At 43.6% G+C, this 16,092-nt stretch overlaps 1 protein-coding gene across 1 annotated transcript in view; it reads left to right on the top strand.

Annotated features, from left to right (window-relative positions):
* LOC138262410 (uncharacterized) overlaps positions 1-16,092 on the top strand; it is a 232,154-nt gene that overhangs the window by 169,748 nt on the left and 46,314 nt on the right. The window contains exon 13 of the mRNA XM_069212312.1: positions 12,511-12,535. Coding sequence (XP_069068413.1) covers positions 12,511-12,535 — 25 coding nt within the window. The remainder of the gene's footprint in view (positions 1-12,510; positions 12,536-16,092) is intronic.

The following is a 16,092-nucleotide window of genomic DNA, read 5'->3' as shown; positions in this document are numbered from 1 at the left end:
CTGAGCGTGCCATATGTCGCTGAATTATCATTGTGGTGTGTGATGGAGGTCGCCCGATTGGAACGTACTATAGACATCAGAAAGAAAGCCGTGGGGCTGCCTCACACTGGTGGGTATCTGGGACTTATACTCAATGACCACTTTTAACACAGCCCGTTTACACATTCAGATCCCTCACAGCCAATACATATAATACCATTCTATTAAGGGGGGTAATGAGCAACCTTTGTGGGGGGGCACCTGAACAACCTCAGCATGTTCTGCCCCCCCTAGACCTGTTGGTCGATGCGGACTGTGGGTAGGGGTCATCATGCAGCTAAACAAGTAGCTGAAACGCATAAACACCCATTATATTCACGAACAAAATGGGAGGTGGACTTCCTTCTCGGAAGCACAATGGAAAGAGCTTTGACATAGGTACGCTGAGTCATTCATCTAGAAAGCGGAAACGCTAAGCTGTCGAACTGTAGTGTAATATGCAGCATCATTTACATCAGCAACTGTTTATTCTCTAGAGCAGCGGGCTTCAAACATTTTAATGCCGCACCTCCTCCAGTGGAAAATAAAATCATCGCTCTCCCCGCCCCCCTCAGAATTCTTCAACTACCCTATGAAATTGGCAATGTTTAAATATGTCTAGACTTATTTAAACATTGTAGTTAGGTTCTGTTACCTTTTTAAAAATGAAATCAAATACATGATTGCAAAACATACCATTCTAGTCAGCCAGGCCTTGCTAATGTGTAATATTATCCATGGTGTGATTATTAGAAATTACACCTTCTCCCAGCCAGGATATAAATGACAAAATATGTTAGTGGTGCCCCAAAACAGAGTGGTTTACTGCTGCTCATTTATTTCTGTTTAAAACAAAGCACTGTTATCAGCAGTATGCTTCCTTTGGCCAGAACGTGCCCCCTAACCCCTGCAAGTTCACTTGAGGCCCCCCTAGGGCAGCCCACTCCCCAGTTTGAAAACCCCTGCCCTAGAATCTTGCAGGATAAATTACATTGCCAGCAGCAGTTGCTCCTTTTCTTGACTCATGCAATGACAATTACATTGTCAGTAGCAGTTCCTCATACTCTAGAGGCTTTGCAGGGTCAGTTACATTGTTGTGTATGGTTGTGACTAGTAGCCATTAGCATCAATGCCGGATTCTAAAACTGGTTACTGATGGCTATGGCACAGACGATATGTCATATGCCACATCATAAAGGAATACTCCCTGATGGACTAACTACACAGCACTGACTCTCTGCTCTTATGGAAAGACAGAAAGGGATGTGATGACATAGAGGGCCGGAGGCCAGTTATTTTATTATTTCTGAAAGATAGGACAAGGAGGAGAAGCCAAATTATTTATGAATTCCCATTACTTCTCTGCCCTGGTGTGGCAGTTGAAAGTAGGCTATATGGGGGGCCATATAGTGCATAAAATGGTTACAAATGAATAATAGGGATGTTTTTCACCTGAGTGACCTCATAGAGCACTTGAGCTTTGCTCTTGTGTTCTTGTTCTTACTCAAAAGTCCTCGGTGAAAAACAGCCCTGTTATTCACTTTTAGCCATCCATAATTCTATATGGAATGGATGCCTCTCACTGAGTGTAGCTGGTGTGAATACCGGAGGCTGTATTCTAGAAAGTGCCCTGGGGTGCAACTGGCATGTGCGTCCTCTTTGTGTGTCCCCGGGGCTCTTTGGTATTACAGAAGAAGCTGCAGACGCTTGTGCGGCCCCTCCTGTAATATATGTGCACCAGTCTATCTCAAGAGAATGTTCTCTCATTTGCATGGGGGTGTGGCCCCATGCAAATGAGGGAATCTCTTTACCTCTGCGCCCAAGCTGTATTATGGACTCATGCACAGAGGTAAAGAAGCTGCCAGAAGGTACACTGAAAGTGCGCCACAAAGATGTAGCGTACTCTCAGGGAGAAGGTCATATGGACCCCCAAGATGTCCCTTACAGACAGGTGCAGTCACTCACTGCACCCGCCTGTAAGGGAATCTTTAATCCCTCTTGAAAGAGCAGCGGGTTGCTGCCTGCACTGTGAAACATAGTGGCTTTGAAGCAGTTGCACGTATTTCACTTGAATGTGTTGCCCCCATGGCAGCACACGCTTGCAGCTGCCCTGAGAGAAGCAAGTGGCATAACGAAACTTGAGGGGCATACTTGCAAAGTATATGGAGAGTCCCTCCTCCCCGGACCCATTCAGGATTTCTCGGGCCAGGGGCCAGACCCAGTCAGCGTACTGTACTGAGGGGGGGCAGTGGAGCTCAGGGGCTACAGGGGGAAATGTTAGGCCACAGATAGGGGCCCCGATTCTACATTTTGGTATTCACTGCTATGATTTAGCAACAGTGGGTATCATGAGTTGTTACCCACTCTCTGAGAGCCTGTCAGTGCATCGCTGAGGATACAGCTTCTGAAGGAGATGTAGGTGGGATGACACACAGTTTTTATTTTATTTTTTTAATTTAGGATAGGGAGCAGAAGCCATGTAATGTATGACATATTATGTGTGGTTGGGGGGGCATACATAATATACAGTTACACATAGGTAAAACGTGAATAATGGATGTTTTTCACCTCAGGGTTATGAGTGACTTCATAGACAACTCGAGCTTACCTGTCATTGTCTATTCGATGTCACTTATAACCCCTTAGTGAAAAACAGCCCCATTATTCACACATACCCATCTACAATTCTATTTGTCAATAGCAATCATTAATTCCTGGGAGTCTGGTAGCTACCTATGAAGGACAACGAATGATGACGGCGATGTGATAAAAGGTTGGAGTGTAAAATTACTGCAGTCTGACTTGCTTTAGGGTTAAATAAGCTTTTTAATATTTTCCCCTAATTTACCATTCAAAGATCTCCGCCTCAAATGCAGAGTCTCCCTCAAAAAAATATTTCCAGCAAAAGCAAAAAATATATATTTTTCAATTATGCAATGAATGTTAAAACTGATGTATATAATTAATTACAATGAAGAGCCTGAATTTAAATCTTGCCAGTCCCCTCAGGCGGTGGACCAGTGAACACCGCCAAGTCGACCACCAAGTTGAGGGTGTTCCGCCCGCTGTACTTAGATGTATTGCGGCCGAGCTGCACCACCTGACCGTCAGGCTGGCAGTTTCCCGCTGACCATACTTGGATGTTACAGTCCTGCAGAGGATGTCCTGTCGGCGGCTTGCTGACAGAGTGAGGTAGTCGCTGGATCCAATGGATATTGTACAATGGCAATGACTATAAGAATAGAGGTAAGTCACACACACTGTACCTTAGTCATATGTGTCCACCTACACAAAACACCACACCACATACACAATGTTATTCATTGCCATTCCAACACCACAAGCACATTCCAAACATACATACATCCATGACACAACTTACACACAACATTGCTACTTCACACACACGACACAATCACAACTGACACAACTACACACTAACCTACCCAAACACACTCACACAAAAGCACAACTACATACATCACAACATCGACTGCCACACAACAACACTCACCTGAATGTTGTACACAGCAGCACAACACACACAACATCACACCCATATGCAAATGGCACACATTCCGACACTACCACATCACCCACTTCAGCTTCATCCACCTCAACCAGCCAATCCAGTCTCACACACACATACTGACTCACACACACAACTGGCAGCACAACATGGCAGGTACAGGTCCTCTTGTAATGTGCATACATGGACATAGTTGACAAGTGTGATTGTAACGCCATTGTAGTGCCACCATTAATTTGTCAATGAATACTGACACCTTAACAACAGTTGTGCATGTGTGCGATATGTGTCTTGTACTAGTGTGTCCCCATCTATGTCGGACACCATAATTTCCCTGAAATATGCATGCCACACTCATTTAAAAAAAAATACTGTGACATGTATATGAAAGCAGTGGTCCCGAGCTCATGTGCAGTGGCCACACAACGGATCCAGGCAATGCAGGTTACCTACCTTCAAGTCGGCGATGGGGGAGGTTGTGTTTTCTCCGTGGTCCAGTGGCTGCAGCAATGGAAGGTCTTGTCCAGTCGACAATGGAAGTGCAATCAGGAAATAAGCTAAGTTTTTACCTTGTTCCCCTACCCTCTTATTCTACCAACTCAGATGTGGAGGTTGGACCGCCACAGTTGGCCTGAGGGTAAGGCACATTGAAACCTGCATGGCGGTAAGGGTTACTAGAGTTCCACCGCCAGCCACTATTTCCGAATGGTGCCATCGACGCAGATGGGAATCCTTGGCTGAGTTAGTGGGACTCAGGTATTCTGTCAACCATGGGACCGGCAAAATTTAAATCGGGTGGTCAGAGTTTTCCTTTGAAAAAGTGGCCGTGGACCCGTTACCGCCAAGATCTAAATCAGGCCCTCATTCTGTTAAAAAGTTATAGAAATTATTGTTACATTACATATACTTTTTACTATTTAACATAATTTAATTTAACATTATTTCCAATGGAGTTTTATTTTAAATCCCTACCTCCATTATTGTCTTTGGGAAAGTGTTGCACTACTAGTGGTTGACCAGGTGTGGTTCTGGACTTTTTATTTTGTATGGAGTAACTGGCACTCAGATTTTGTATATAACCAAAAGTTGTAAACCTACTCAAAAAGGTAAGTTGCCTCTTACCTATAGTTTATCAGAGGGAGACTCTGCTGCTGAGGCAAAGAGCTCCTTATGGTAAAGTATAGAAAAAAATAAAAAGTTTGTTTTAACTTTGAAAAAAATATAAAAAATATATTTGTTTAATATTAATGTAAATTAATCGTATGTATTTATTTAAAATCTAGAATAACAAAAATGCTACAGCACTATTATTTTTATTTTGAATTATTTAATTTACATATATTCAAATAAAAATGTTATCTATACTTTAAAATAAATACATTTGGTATAAAATGTTTTACAAAACATCTTTTAATAACTATTAAAAATAGGGTATAGAAATAATGATAAGTAATGCAATTATACATCTTAAAATTAGATTTTTACATTAAAAAGTGGTTGTTACGATATTTAAAAATTAAATAATGCATATGTATTTTAATATATTTTAACATATTAAATATATTTATATTTTTGATTTTTTAAATACATTATTTTAACATTATTTTCTACGGGGTTTTATTTAAATTCCCTATCTACATAATGTCTATGGGATGGTGTTGCAGTGCCATTGGTTGGCAATGTGTAGTGCTGGACTTACTACTTCTTTGGCAGTAGTAACTTACACCCGTAAAGCTGGTTTCCACCGTTTTTCAGGGGGTGGAGACATGAAAGTTACACTTTTTGAGTGAAGCCAAAAAGCAGTAAGCCTGCTCAAGTGTGTAAGTTACCTTTGGGAGTCACCCCCTTAGCTTCGGAGTTTACTTTGGTTTATACCCTTCAAAATAATTTTGGGGCTTCATTAATTCCTATCCAGTGTACACTACCAACTTGGACCTCAGTTGTGCCTGTCCATCACCTCCATTCAAACAGAAACTAACTTTGGTCTCCTTTTGTTATTTGTTTGATAGGAACACCTCCTCCATGACCAAAGGAATAATGATAATCCACCATGCAGAAAAGACTGTATCCGTAATGTGCAGGAGATCAGTGCTCACTTACTTGCTTCTTCAATAATTTATTATATTTATTGTATTTATTATTATAGAAACATCCCTTCTGTGCTTTTAAATGAAAGAAGTGACAAGTGAATTAACTCCATGTATGCTGCCTCTATCAATGTTCAGAATGGAGTACCTTAAAGTCAGGGCCGCTGAAATTATGCGATTGTGCAGCTGCTGCAATTTTCACATAATCATAGATTTGCAGAGTTTGCCTCATAATCCATCATCTGCTGGATAATCTGCATATTTTACCAAAAAAATTAATTATTTGGTCATCCGTTTCAAATGTTACTAAAAACACAGTGACGTGTGTTGTCGTGCAGTGAGAGGCCTTTGCAAAGGTTGACTGGTCACCCTTCTGTAGGTTAGTGGTAAATTTGAGGGTAAAACTGGTCCTAATGAGGTGCAACTAGCACCCATAAACTGTTAACAAGTTTAAAAAAAAGTAACAAAAAAAAAAAGTAACACTATCACAAAATATGCTGCATAATTTGGTCCCCCTCTGCCGCATAATTCCAGTGGCCGTGCCTAAAGTGTGCATGTGTGAGTCTTGAGCTCTGGAATCTGATTGTATGCCTTGACCTTTCGGCCTGTCTTTCGCCTCCTTGTATATGTAGCTCCCTACTATCAACACAAGTCAGTATAGTACTAAACTCAGGATTCGTTTGTAAAGGCCTGCCCTTCGCAGGTGCCACCTTACCAAAGGCAAACACTGCCACTTCAGAGAAAAGGAGCTGTTGGTCTCTTACTGAGCTTGTATGTTCGCTGCTGACCATTTGCAGCTCACGGGAGGGAAAAGGGGTGGGGCTATGCGGCGCGTGGCGGGGTGGAACAGCAAAAGAAAAAATCTAATAATAAAAAAGCATACCTTTCTCGCTGCTCCGATCCACTCCAGTCCTCCACTGCAGGCACAGGCTCCCAGCCTGCTCCAAGGCAGACTGAGAGTCTCTGCCTGATCTCACCAACCAGGTTTATTATGGTTGTACTGCAAAGGTTTTGCAGCAGCTGCTGCTGGCGGGGGGGGGGGCGGGGGAGGGGGTGGCGCTCCTCCGCCATAGTGGAGGAGCTGCCCCTGCTGCTGACATTAAACGAAAGGCACCATAAAAATATGAACTAAGAATCATTACTTTTCCGAGCATCGTTTCTCCTACTGCTATGGCCCATTTTATCCAGAAAGGCTTTAAAAACGTCCTTACTCTTAATCTGTGTGCAAGCGTTGATCTGTTTTCTGTCTGCTTCCTCTTTGTATATATTTTGGCTACGTTTATGCACAGGTAAGTGTGGTTGTTGATTTAGGTTTAGTGGAGGATAATAAGGCTAAATGAGCTTTCTTTTTGCAAAGGAGGTTAACAAAGAAGGTGGCATGTATTACTGAGCTTGCAGTTTCATCAATGACCACACCAAAACAAGGACACTGCTTTTGCTGAAATTTGACAAGGATGGCTATTTCTCTGAGCTTTCTTTTTCACATTAATCTCTCACAACTATGTACATTTTACTGTATCTTAGACATGTACATAGCCCTAGTGTGCAAGGGCAAATAAATCATTATACCTCTGGATGGTAACATTTGGAAAGCCCAGAATCATAAACTGAATAGGTTGGAACCTGAACCTGCTATAAAATCCCAAGTAATTTATCTTTACTGGGAACAACGTAAAATAATTTACTAGCATTACTCTATATGTAATCTTAATGTATTCGACAAACTAAATAACTCCTAAGCTCCCCAGGTAGATGAGAATTTCCAATTACTCTTGCGTATCTCGCACAGGCCTAGAAATCCTTCAGGCAACAGCCCAAGCCAGAGAACCTGGGACATTCTCCATAGTCTTGGCTTTTTCCCGGTACCCTGCCAGATGCTTGGCCAGAAGCCTGATTAAACCAAGCTATTCATAGCTGGCCCAGTGCATGTCATGGATACCCATGATTTGTTGATGAAACAGGGCAGGCCTCTCTTAGTGCCACTCAAATTGATTATCTCAGGAGATATTTCTCTACTCTTTGACTTCAGAGGAGGAGGTAATGTTTCTCTATTCTCTGTTACATTTCAATTTAAAATCAGCTGTTACCTTAAAGATATGTAGAGCCGCAAGCTTTAGTTTAATGATTCTTCAAGATGAGGCCACTCATTCTCTACTCCGCCCTCGCCCTCCACTCCCTCAACCTAGGACCTCACCCCACCTGCACCCAATCCAGCCCCACACGCACACAGGGCCCCTTCACCTGCTACACCTACCATTTCTTCAGCTCCACATCCCACACCAACCCCAGCGCCCCCGCCAAAAACAAAAACCCCAATGCAATAAACACCCGCACAGCCCCTGCACTCACACCCGGGCCCCACCACATAACACCTCACAACCTGAACACACCCTACAACACCACCACTACCCACAGCAACAACATCCTACGACACATCAACCACACCCACCACAACCATCTCAACTGCCTGCTCCTTAACACCTGCTCCCTTCACAAACATGCCATTGAACCCTGGGATCTCATCACATCACATACACTTGACATCGTCTTCCTCACAGAAACCTGGACGAACCACTCCTCAGAGCCCAACATAGCCACAGCCATCCCCATGGGATACAAACTCCAATGCAAAGACTGCCTTAACAAGCCAGGAGGTGGTATCGCCATCCTACACAAAGACACCATTAAAGTCACCACTAACTCCCAAGACACCATCGACAGCGCAGAACACATGCACTTCCTAATCCACATTAACAACAACAACACCCTCAGAGGCACACTCATCTAGAGCCCCACAGGACCACGCCCCACCTTCTGTGACGCCATCGCCGACACCATCAGCACATACGCCCTCACATCCACAAACGACATCCTCCTCGGCGACTTCAACTTTCACTTGGAGAACCCTCAAGACCACAACTCCTCCTCCCTCCTAGACAACCTCGCCAACCTAGGACTCAAACAACTGGTCACAGCACCCACCCACTCAGCAGGACACACACTTGACGCAATCTTCACCTCAAGCCAACACATAACCTACACCTACACCCACACCACTGAACGGACCACCAGTGCTTCCACTTCTCCTTTGCCAAACACCCCACTCACCACCACCAACACACCACACCATACCGCATGTGGGACAAGATCCCCGCAGAATGCCTGAACTCCCAACTGTCGCACAACACCCTCCCACACCGACGACCCCAACACCGTGGCCAACAACCTCTCAAAATGGATCACTACCTGCATAAACACACTAGCCCGACCCTGAGAAAAAACATCACCGCCCGCAACATCAAATACGTCCCATGGTTCACCACTGAACTCCAAGACTCCAAGCGCATATGCCGCCAAGCGAAGAAAGCCTGGCGACAAGAACCCTCTACAACCAACTTCTCCACCCTCAAAAAATCCATTTGCAACCACCACCAACTCATACACACCACCAAACAAGCACACTACAAGGAACGCATTGACAACAGCTCCCAAAACAGCAAAGAACTCTTCATCATCATTAAAGAGCTATCCAAACCCAAAGCCAGCAACATAGACCCTACACACACACAAACCCTCTGCAACTCCCTCTCCAACCATTTCCACCATAAAATCCTGGACATACACAACAGCTTCACACCACACACACCCACCACACACGCCTCTCACCCACCCAACTCATACCCCCCCACACACCCCCAAACCTACTCACCACCTGGGCCCCAACCACCAATGAAGAAACTGAAAAAAACATGAATTCCATCCACTCTGGATCCCCCTCTGACCCCTGCCCCCATCGCATCTTCAACAAAGCCAGCCCTACCATTGCCCCCAAGCTCCGCAACATAATCAACACCTCATTCGACACCGCCACCTTTCCAGACCCCTGGAAGCACGCAGAAATCACTGCACTCCTAAAAAAGCCCAAAGCCGGTATCACCATCCTCTCCTACGCAGATGACACCCAACTCATCATCTCCCTCACCCGCAACCCCACCACTGCCAAATCCAACCTCCACGCCACACTCCTTGACACCGCCACCTGGATGACAACTAACCACCTCAAGCTCAACTCCAACAAGACAGAAATCATCACCTTCGGCCCCAACAAAACCATATGGGACGACTTCTGGTGGCCCACCGTCCAAGGCCCCGCCCCCACCCCCGCACGCAACCTCGGCATCATCCTAGACCCCTCCCTCTCCATGACCCAGCAAATCAATGCAGTCACCTCATCCTGCTTCCACACACTCCGCACGCTGAAAAAAAACCTTCAAATGAATTCCCACAGAAACCAGGAAGACCGTCACACTCGCACTCATCAGCAGCAGGCTAGACTACGGTAACGCCCTCTATGCCGGCACCACTCTCAAACTCAAACGCATACTCCAGAGAATCCAGAACACAGCTGCACGCCTCATTTTGAACCTGCCCTGCCATGAACATATCACACCACACCTCAAATCCCTTCACTGCCTCCCCATAGACAAGAGGATTACCTTCAAAATCCTCATCCACGCACACAAATCCTTCCACAACAAAGGCCCAACCTACCTCAACGAAAGACTGAACTTCCACACGCCACCTCCGATCTGCTGACCTCGCACTAGCCACAATCCCCTGCATCCAACGCACCACCACTGGAGGCAAGTCCTTCTCCTACCTCGCCCCCAAGACCTGGAACTCCCTCCCCACCAACCTTCGCAAAACCCAGGACCGCCTACTTTTCAGAAAAAACCTCAAGACATGGCTTTTTGAACAGTAGCCCATCCGACAATGAAATAGAGGTGATGTAGTGGCAGGAGATGTAGTAATGTCCAACATAAATATACACGCTTTTCACAGAAAATAAGCATTGGCAAGCAAAGTTTGTGGCTTTGAAACTTATTGCCTTTGGTAATGGCACGTGACAACAAAACGCCACAGGTTTTTTTTTTTAGTAATCAATCAGCGTGGGGTCAGTACCTGAAAATAAAATGCATGAGGGGCAGAGAAGCACATAGCAAGATAAAGCAAAATGGAGGGGACACAAACACACAGAGAGACAAAGCAAAACAGAGAAGGGGTGGGTGAGGTGGCAGAGGGAACAGAAACAGCACAAGAGGAGCAGAGAAGCACATGACCAGTCAGAGAAACACTGAGACAGGGTGCAAGAAAAGTACGGAAGCACACAGCGAGACAGAGCAACACACAGACAAAGGTGGGGGCAGAGAAGCCACAAGAGTAACAGCTGGATCTCACACTAACTCTTGCAGTGTGCTTAACTAAAAAGAAAAAAGTAGCATAAAAAACGAGCAGTGAAAGGACACAGTAATGCATCCATTCTCCAGGGGAGGGACACATTCTTGAAGGGGAATGAAACCCCATGCAAGCCATCATGAGAAGCAAGCAAATGACAGTAACAATAAGGCCAACCAGTGGTGAGCACCAGGCTGGCTCTAAGCTGATTCCAAGGGAACATGTCTCAGAACAGAATGTGCATGCAGTGTCTTAGGTGAAACTTAAAAAACAGGGATGTAACGGGTCAACAGAAAATGTATGGAAACAGAAGAGTGGTGGAACAAATGGGTGGGAAAGGGAGAAGAGAGGGAGTTGAAAGGAGAGATACATTAAGAGAGGGAATGGAGCGAATGAGAGAAAGGAATGAAGAAGCAAGAGGGCAAGAGAGAGCGAGTTAGGAGCAATGTAAGTAAAAACAAATGAGAGCATTCAAGCAGAGACAGTGAGGGGAGACCGAATAGTGAGTAGCTGAGTGGGAATGAAAGACTAAGAGGGAGGCAGAGTGTTGTCCTGAAGGGCGGATGGACAAAGAGGAGATAGGAGAAAACTGGTAGGAGACCGAAAGAAGGGAGACGCAAGCAGAAGGAGGCAAGATACACAAATCTGAAGCGCTCCTGGTTCAGGCGAGTGGAACCTATATAATCCTGTTTTTTCCTTACATTTTGCCATCTGTAGTTTTGAATTTCACATTATAGAGGCAGGATTACAAGACCAAGAATGACAAGGTGTTACAGAGATGCATGAGTTATAGACTACTGATGAGGGGAAACTTCAGATCTCTGAGGGAGGGAGAGGGAAGGGAGGAAGAGAGGGTGAGACACATGAATGGTAGAGAGCAGGTGGGGGGTGGGTCTGGGTGATGAATAGGGAGGGAGATAATAAGATGTATGACTAAAGGGTGGAGGTGGGAAGTTAATGGAAGAGAGAAGGGTGAACAGTGTGGGAAAACCAGGAGGTGAAAAGGGGGAAGAAAAGCGAGGGGATGTGGTGCAAGACAGAGGAGGCAGGGCAAACGTTTAAACTTTGTTTTCCTTTCTGCCACCCATTGGACCCCAACTTACTCCAGCCTTGGATTACCAGCATCCATGTACACCTCCCAATAAAAGTGCCCTCCACAATGTATACACTCTCTACCTCCCTTGTTCCAGTCTCCACAATACATCTCTAACCTACAAGTACCTATGCTCTATTACTAGTCTCCAGAATTACCAACCTCTAGTACCTGTCACCATCAACAGCCACATCTGGGGGGGGGGGGGAGGTGGGGAAGGCAACGCTCCTCCATTATAGCGGAGGAGCCACCCCTGATTGAGACTGAACTGACACCAGTAATATCAGGCCTGTTTGTTATGGCACCAGAAAGCTAAAATGTTATGGAAAGTTTGCCCGAGAAATTTTTGTAGTTTAGATCAGTGGGGTTAAATAGTGGGATATTAAATCTGTAAATCTATGTTACAAAACAGAAAATGAAACACACACTTTATTTTAGTTTGAATACATTGTATTGAACAGCAATTCGCTGCTGTTGTACTTTACACAAAGAACATGCAAGGTATTATTTAAGTTGCAATATTTAAAAGTCTGTTTCTTCTGTTGCAGGGTCTCTCTCACTTTTTCTAAACTGGTAAGTGTCAAAGTGATTTCCAATTTGCATTGTCTTTAAAAGTAATTTTAAACCCAGTGATTGACATTTATTTTATGATCTTCAGTTCAAGAATCCAGTCGAACGTCAAGGATTCCCAGCCTTTTGTACAGAAGAAATTCTGCACATTTGTTAAAAAAGGTCCTTCCTGCACGTGTCGTGGGCTGGTGGCTGGTCAGCAGCGTAGATCTCAAAATTATGATTGTTAAATAGTTCTACTAAAACAACATCAAAGAAGTGAACACAGATTATTTATGGAGATGAAAAGTACTTCATTTTGTGATCTGCATTACTGATAGACCAACTCCTTCTTACTTCTGAAACTGACACTTCCGTAAATTCTGCAATGGAAATGACCTAGACAGCCATTATTCTCAGGGGCGTAGCTTCGGGGGGTTGGGATGTTTGGGGTATTAACGCCCCCCCCTCCCCTTGGTACCCCAATACACATTCCTGTCTGTTTCCTCTGCCCCTTAAGCCCCTCCTGTGCTCCCATCATGACCTATGATCTATTCTAACATTGTGCCAGCGTGATTGTTGAGAAATCTGAAGCTCCCACCCCTCAGTCTTACTAACCAAGCTACGCCCCTGATTATCCTCACCCAGTCCTTATCATTGCAGTGTCATCAGGCGATAGACCCTGTTATTAAGTGGTGCCCAGGTTAAGTGACGCTTGCATGAGCAGGGTCCTGCATGCCTCAAGTGTTTTTGCACATATTGCAACTATTTACTAATCTGTAGCATCAGGGGATTCGAAATTGGACTCCCCGCCTAACAATTCACAATGAAATGTATCAATGGTTTGTGACATCAATTTCAGTGGCATACCATTGAATAGATAACCACGGCTGAAATCTGGTTAAGTTGATGGATGCAGAATGCATTAGAGCTAGTTTAGGCAGATTATTCCTTATATGTCAAGCACCATGTTTTATCATCTTAGGCGTTGATTTACCGAACCAGTGTGAACTTTGGTTATTTCAGTTGAACTCATTTGACTAACACACCTGACAAAAGTGTTTTGTGAAAGGATAATCCCGGATATTTTATAAGTTGTCCAGTCTATATAGAGTGATCAGGCAACCTTATTTGTGTCAAATAATAATACGATTGAGAGTCATGCGTTCTGTTGCGGTGCTAGATAAGTAGGAAGATAGCAAACCGAGCAGGTAAGGGATAGGCATACAGAGTGTTCTTGTAGTGTTACCCTTAGGTGGGTAAGGTTAGGATGAGCACGGACACTGAAGTATTCCATCTCCCAGCAATAGTGAAGCATACCAGGAGGGGTCAAGGATTACATGGATGATGGTACTTCACTCCTCCCTCAACTTCTTAATTTCATCCAATTTTTTTTTCATCTCCCCAGTATTAATGATGTATTCATCCATCTTTCCAACTAACTTTCTTTTAGTTCCTCTGAACATTTTTTGTGTGTGTGTGTTTATCCAAATGCGTGCACACCTCTTCATATGCCCATAATTGCTGTATCTGTCCTAATAGTTACCTGTAAGTCTCTTAGATAATGTGTATACATGTCAGTCAGTCTGTCTACACGGGTGCCTTTGCGTCTGTTGTTCGGTGGTTAGCATAGGGTGAGAATTGAATGGCCACTCCTTTCTCATAATCCTGGCTCCATGATATACCTCCGTAAAAAAAATTGTCCAGAGATTTTCTTTTTTGATTTGTGTTTTTGGATCATTGGAGAAGTAATTTAGCTTGGGTAGACATTGCTGATCAAGGCCAAATTTTTCTGAATTACATTTTTAAAAATGGTGGATGTTTTGCAGTGAAGAGGTAAGGTTTCAGGAACCATGAGACCTATATACTTCATTTTGCTGTCAAAACATAGGCTTGGGATGTCAAGTAGTCTTATAGAGGCAGAAAACGACTCCTCAGAGCAACCCATCCACCATTTTCCAAAATGGCAGCTATAATAGAGGAAGAATGTGTAGAAATGAAACAAATAATAATGGTTTAAAATCCTTTTGTGTATACACCAAACAATGTTTATGATTTGAATATGAAAAAAATAATGTTTATCACCCCGGTTTTAGACACATTTTCACAGTCCACCTAATTTATTTGTTTCAGCAATCACTCGTACATTTGCAAAATGTTGAATATTTGAGAAGAACATATCGACAGGGACATCTTGTTTGTAGCACAGGTTTTGCAAGTACATGTACGTGTAAGTTCTATGGGTAGAGGTTTTAGACATTTTGTAGGTTTAAGCACCCCATCAATCTCTTCCTAACCAAATTCACAAGGATCTTTCTCCACATATGCATGATCCAAGATATTTCCACATCTTCTAATCAAGTAGAACGCTCTTTTAATGTGTCCAAACACAGAATGTGATGTCGTTGGATGGTCACTTAGCAGGACTGATCTTTTGAACTCACTGCACAGAAGATCGTCAAATGTGTTACAGCCAGAATTCATTTTCCACACATGCAGAATGTATTTTTCTTCATCAAAGTCACATTCTTCTTCTTCTGTCTCAGCAAATCCTCATAGAAACTGCATAGGTTTAGCAGTTCATGGTCTATGTTTTGTTCCAGTTTTGCTCATAGTGTCATCACCCGTAAGGATATGTGCCTTCATAAAAACACTGGACATCTTTGGGTCAAGTTTCTTGTACAGAATATGAAGCGGGATTAAGTGTCTTTTCTCGCCTATTCCATAACGTATCCATAATTCTGACAGTCCTTGACATATGAACATTGCAACAAATCTAAGTAGCGCAAAAATTACATCTGTGTCATTTGACAGTACAATGACTCGATTGGAACCATTTTGAACAACCCACTCAACATGTGGCACAACATGAAGGTCAGCTTCCTCCAATTTGCTGTTAAGTTCTTGAACAATATGACCCGTACTTTTTGAATATATCTCTGCAGGCACCAATTCCTTACTGACAATCATGCCACTTGCAATAATTGGAAATGCGGTGTTCACTGAAGCATCAGCAATGTTTTGATAAGTTACCAGCTCCAAATTCATCTCAGTCGATGTTGATGACCAAAATTTATCACGTTGTACAGGTAAAGGTGTCGAGTGTTTGATGCAGGCAAGGTCATTTGTTCCACTTGTAGATATTCATCTGATTCTCTCACATTCTATGACAGATAGTTCAAGATAACTGTCAAAGACAGTGTGCAGTTCTTACAAGGTACACATTGACTTTGATATCTGTAGAACAGTCAGAACGACCTCTCCGAAGTTTTGCATGGATGAAATCTTGACCATTCGCAATTGTGACTTATAGTCCACTGGATCAGCAGTTTTCAATGAGGACACCTTTTCGAATTGAGATTCAGTGAACGTTTTTTTGAGCTCTTCTATGAGTTTGTGCTTCACTGGCTTGGTTTCAGCATCTCCATCAAATTATGAGTTTGTTGGAAGAAGATCATGGGACAGAATGTTCTTGATAAATTCACCCTTTCTTTTGCTACATCCATCTCTCTATGTGCTTGCGAAAGTTGTTTTCTGTTACCTGTTTTTTAGTGGCTGGTTGGATTAGACTCCTACTATGG

Source organism: Pleurodeles waltl, chromosome 2_1 (assembly GCF_031143425.1).
Source record: "Pleurodeles waltl isolate 20211129_DDA chromosome 2_1, aPleWal1.hap1.20221129, whole genome shotgun sequence".
Taxonomy (NCBI): Eukaryota; Metazoa; Chordata; class Amphibia; order Caudata; family Salamandridae; genus Pleurodeles; species Pleurodeles waltl.
The sequence above is the reverse complement of the archived record's forward strand: the minus strand, read 5'-3'. Positions and strand labels throughout refer to the sequence as shown.